Below are 5,212 nucleotides of genomic sequence, written 5' to 3'. Positions count from 1 at the left end.
CCCTTCCCAAGAAACTCACTTATTGCAAAGCATTCAAGCAGGAAAGCAAGTTCTGTGGTGGATGAGGTTTTAGTCATCGCCTTTTAGAAGCACGGGCTGCTGGTTTTGCTCAATTTCTGTCATATACACAATGTTAAAAAGGCAGCGCAGGCAAAAAAAAACAAACAACCCACCCCACCCTAAAAAAAAAAAAGAAAAGCTAGGACAACTGACCACACATCATACTTTTGGATTTTGAATTTAGTTCTTAAATTTATAAATCTTGCAGGTATAATCCTGCCTCTGAAGCACTGAAGATCCAAATAATGTTTTGAAAATGCTTCACTTCCTCTCTTTCAGCTTGTGATGGAGGAGATGAGATATGAAAGTTCAGAGGAGACAGCAGAACATTACATGTTTTGAAAAACCTGTCTTTTTTAACTTAAACTTTTGCTTTGCTGGAAAACAGCAGTGGTTGATTTAACAGTAACATTGTAGATCCAAATTTACCAATTTTTAATGTGTTCAGAAAGACAAGCGTAACTTTGCAGGGTCAACGGTCTACATTTATTACCAGTTTTTGTAAATAATTTGTTTAACTTCGATAATAAAACTAGGACTAGGGGAAAACTGTGGTCTTGCAGGGCAGTGGCAGTCTTCACTGCCATCAGACCCAAATCATCTGCCTGACTCAGTGACACTATGGAGGCTTCAGCTCCCAAAACCATTTCCAGTAAATCCACATGTGAAAATATATCATTCGGGTCTCACAGTAAATCACAATTTTGTAATTTAACTCACGTCAACAGTAACAAACTATTTACTGTTTCTACACCAGTGAAATACACTGATGAGAACTAGAAACTGGGAACCCAAGTTTGGAACTTGTGTGTCAATTGTTATGCAGCGATCTTTTTATTAATATTTATCTTAAATTAAACAGATGGGACTGATGTTTTACACAAGTTCGAAAAAGGCTGTGGTCCAAGCATGCCTGTCTGCAGTTATTTTAAGCTACCAAACCCAATGTCAGCAGCTCAGCCAGCAAATCTGATTATATATTCCACGTACCAATTGGACTGTCAGAAAAGCAAAACAAGTCTTTTTATTTTCTATGGTCATTCTCACATGCTGACGTTACACACGTTTTATTTCAAAAAACTCGAGCCCTTCCAAGCCCCATTTTTTACTACTGCCTCACATTTCCCTGTAGAGAGGATGATACGTTCTGTAAAATCATCTTTAAATCAAGAAATCAGCACAGCCATTTTCCTGAATAATTCCTTTTGATAATCCTTGTAATTCCCTTGGTACTTGGTAAGTATTTTGCCGTTGATTTGGTTGGTAAGAAAAGGATGGTATTTGTATTACTGTGTTTTAATTGAGGGAAGAATTAACCAAAATCAAAATGCAAAAGAGAAGCTAGGGATTTCCATACTAAATACAGAAACACAGACAATTCTAGCTCTGTAATATGTCATTTTGCTGGTATGTTTACTGGAATGGATAACATTTCAAGTCTGACTCAGACTTGCCTCTCCCCCCAGATATATTTTGTCTTCCCAAACACTATGTGTAAGAATCCGGGGCATACTCTTCCAAATATCTGGTAAGTACACAAATTGTAATGCCTCAGAGAACATTAGGAAAAAAACGCCAAAATGCAGAAAGCTATGCAGTTTTACACATGTCCTATAAAAACAATACAGCGCAACAATAACAAACAGTACGGATTTCTACCTAATTAGGACAGTAATTTTTCTTAAACAGGATGCCTGCATGTGATGAAATGATACTTACACAGGGCTGATGGACCTGGTGACTACAGGAAATCAATATTCTTTTCAGTTCCCTTTGATGGCCTTTCCCAACACTGGTCCAACAAAACAAGTTCAATGATCCCCTCAGAATGCTACACAAGTTATACTGACAATTTAAGGGAATAAATCTATGGTGCAAATTTCTCTGTGAATTCTGCACCTGGAACAAGGCCCTAGGAAGTCAGCATCACCAAGCCTAATGTATTCTAAAGCACCTCTCATTATCCTTTAACACCAACACTGAAGTACCACAGCAACACACCAGCACCTCAGCAGTCACTGCATCCGATGACATCAGATTGCCAGTTGCTAACATCACAGCATCACCCATACTGACCTTATTAATTTCTGATGCCCCTGCTCCACACTGCACCTCCTGCTCCCTCCTGTTCCCAAAGGGGGGACAGCGATTCGATCCCATTCGCAGGAAGAGGGAGGTGCTGCCGATAATTTACGGAAACTTTCCTTTTCCTAGTCCATGAGCAATACTTCATGCCACAGAGACACCTTTTCTGGCAGTTCTATCATTAGGATATCATGTCAGGGGTGCCAAAAAAACCCAAATCAGGGTAGGGTTAATAAAAATTATTTACAATGTTTGAATCCTATCTGGGATTAGCAAAAACACTAGGTGAAAAAGAGAATTAAGTACAGATTTCCAAGCCTTCTGTTTATGGTCAACTTAAAGTACTGGTGATTTTTTTTTCCTCGTTAAGAAAATGGACAGAAATACCAATGACAAATTCTCCTTTGCATGGCAGGATTGCTGCCTGTGCTTAGCATACAGCTCAGATTACCCCCATATCCAAGCTTGCTCATTTATGGTTAAAGCCTAGATGTCATCAAACTACTCGGTACTACAACACTTCCTCTAAAATGCAGGACAAATTGCAATGAAGTGTTTTTACATCTTAAAAAGCCCTCTTTTTCCTTTAAAAAATATTTATTTCCACATATTTACAAAACATCTTTTGTTGACATTCTGCAAACAATACTATCCAATAAGGTGCCAATTTTTTCTTCCTGCGGAGTAACTTTGTACATCTGCAGAAAAAAAAGAACAAGAAAAACGTAAAAGCTGTATAAGGGGAAAAAAAAAAAAAATCGATCACATCTGCTAAAAATATATACATGACATGAAAAGATTTCCCCGTCTCCCCTACTTTTTACTTTAGAAATTCCTCTCTTGTCTTGCCTGTAAGACAAAATTGGGACTGAGGAACTAAGCAAATTCTGAAACTGCAAGAGCAAACAAAAGCTAAGAAACTGAATGAGAGCAGCACTTTTAGCTCTACATGGTATCACTATTTGCCCAATTTTATTCATATGTCTCCCACTGTTACTTTGACGGACATGATCAAGATGCCTGAATTTTATCAAATGGAACACATATGCTTCAGGATACCTACCTAGCATATAGTGATCTGTTAAGAGCACACATGCCCTAACACAGCTCCCGGTAGCTAATCAACACATTTTTGGTTTAGCCGCCCATGCTGGGACCATTTAGGTGCTTAAGATTATGAAACTGTTCAGGACTGAAAATTTATTTTTAATTAAATGGAATTATTTGCCTGAGAAAACAGGAAGTAAAAGTGCCTGAATGGTAGGAAGCAATCTGGAATTTATTTTTATGTTCCAAGTTCCTGACAATGTTAAGAATTTGATGACTTAAAAATTTGTGATGTCAGGGTGTGACAACAGGAACTTCTTTTGAGTAAAAAAAATTATTAGAAATAATCTAGCTTCACTTAAAACAAATTTCCAGTTGTGCTAAGGAAATACAAACCCTAAGTTAATTATGTCCATTGATATTTAATCAGACAATTAAATAAATTATCCCTTTTCTTTATGCCAGTCATCTCTTTTGGTTGCATACCTTTTTAACTTTGGCGGTGTCTGTTAGTTGGGGGAGTTCATCCAGAGACACCTGCTGGCCTTCTACCTGAGATGCTATATCTTCCAGATTTACCGTTTTCTCTTTGTCCACAACCAGAACAATGAGCACTGCTGTGTCACTGTCTGAAATGCCGAACTTTTTAAATGCATCTGAAATCTAAGAAAACATGAAAAATATCAAAATGTTATGAGTCACTTTCTCACTATATATAAGTAACCTTTGCAGTTAATGGGTCAAATAAACCAAGAGTATAAACTGACACGCATTTCACTTTAATGGAATTCTGACGAGCTACAAGAGATAACAGCATATTAGTGTTATTAAAAATATCAGTAACTTCTATTAGTAGCCAGGTAAACAGTTAAGTGAATACCTATGTTTAGTTTGGCTGCATGGATCTTAACAAGTTTCTCTGGCAAAAAAAGACATTTGTTAGTAAATCTTACATTGTTGTTCGGTGAGAGGCTGAAAATAATTTCTGCATAGAGTGTTCTGGTCTTCATTTTACCTATCTTGTGTAGATGAAGTGCTTTGTTGGCTGCCACAAAAATTTGAAAAGGATCTACAATCTGTAAAACACAACAGAAGAAGTTAAACAGAAATTGGACATGCTATTTTGAACGCTGAAAAAATCCTGACCGCTTAATTTTGATGGCCTAAGTCTGCAATCATAGATGTCAGCAATACAGTATCCTGCAAGTTATTTTAGCAATCCTTGCTCTTCCAAAGCTAAGGTGGTTATTTACTGAGTGGGGTAATACTTGACATAAAAATAAAGATTACACTCTCTCAATCAGGTTACCAAAATCTGTTGACAAAAGAACCACGTTAATAAATCTTCTGTCAGTAAACTGCCAGATTATTTCTTTTTTTTTCCCCCTTCCCTAACTACTGCTTTGCTAATTTTAACAAAAAAAAGATGAGATTCAGAAACTAGCTATGGGTTTAAATGAGAAAAGAGGTTCCAGGCCGTGGTAACTATGTAAGTATGTAAGCGATGACCAGGTTGGATGGGGCTCTGAGCAACTTGATCTAGTTGGCGGTGTCCCTGCTCACTGCAGGGGGGCTGGACCAGATCACCTCGAGGGGTCCCTTCCAACCCAAAACGTTCTAGGATTCTATGATTAAACCATGAGTACATTTTACAGATGGAGGTAGGTTTCAATGGCTCCACCGAATAGGTTGCGAAGCGAATCAAGGCAACTGTTTTGGCCAGTCCTGCCAAGGCTCGCTCGCTTGCACAGAGGAACCCTCACGCCTGCACCACACTCACGAAACCCACTCGCGTGGCAGGGATTGCCACCGCCCCTCGTTTCTCCCGCGGGTCCTGCAGGGGAGGCTCTCCGGACAACGCCGGCGTTCACTCACCATCGCAGGGTTTATTAATGCTCCTTCCATGGATCCTTCCATGGCTTTTTTCCTCAGGGCGGCGGCGTTTTTCACGTGGTTGAAGAGGAGGAGGGTGACGCTGCGCCCGGGGAACAGCTCCAGCGGGTGGGTGAGCGCCATCCCC

The 5,212-nt window shown here is 39.2% G+C and overlaps 1 protein-coding gene across 2 annotated transcripts; it reads right to left on the bottom strand.

The window, feature by feature from the left end:
- Window positions 1-201: 201 nt before the first annotated feature.
- On the bottom strand, window positions 202-5,208 carry TPRKB (TP53RK binding protein). Of its 2 annotated transcripts, XR_004841632.1 has the most exons (5): window positions 5,068-5,208; window positions 4,146-4,268; window positions 3,679-3,855; window positions 2,137-2,843; window positions 202-339 (listed from the first exon to the last, which is right to left on the bottom strand). XR_004841632.1 is itself a non-coding variant. In XM_009636068.2 (4 exons), the coding sequence occupies exons 1-4, from the start codon at window positions 5,206-5,208 to the stop codon at window positions 2,757-2,759; spliced, it is 528 nt and encodes a 175-aa protein (XP_009634363.1). In that variant the 3' UTR covers window positions 368-2,756. The 2 variants fall into 2 exon arrangements, 1 of the variants encoding a protein (XP_009634363.1); XM_009636068.2 differs by lacking the exon at window positions 202-339 and having other exon boundaries at window positions 368-2,843.
- Window positions 5,209-5,212: the final 4 nt, after the last annotated feature.

This window comes from Egretta garzetta, unplaced genomic scaffold (assembly GCF_000687185.1).
Source record: "Egretta garzetta isolate BGI_Z169 unplaced genomic scaffold, ASM68718v1 scaffold33, whole genome shotgun sequence".
Classification (NCBI taxonomy): domain Eukaryota; kingdom Metazoa; phylum Chordata; class Aves; order Pelecaniformes; family Ardeidae; genus Egretta; species Egretta garzetta.
Note: the sequence above shows the minus strand (reverse complement) of the source record. Positions and strands in the feature narration are given on the sequence as shown.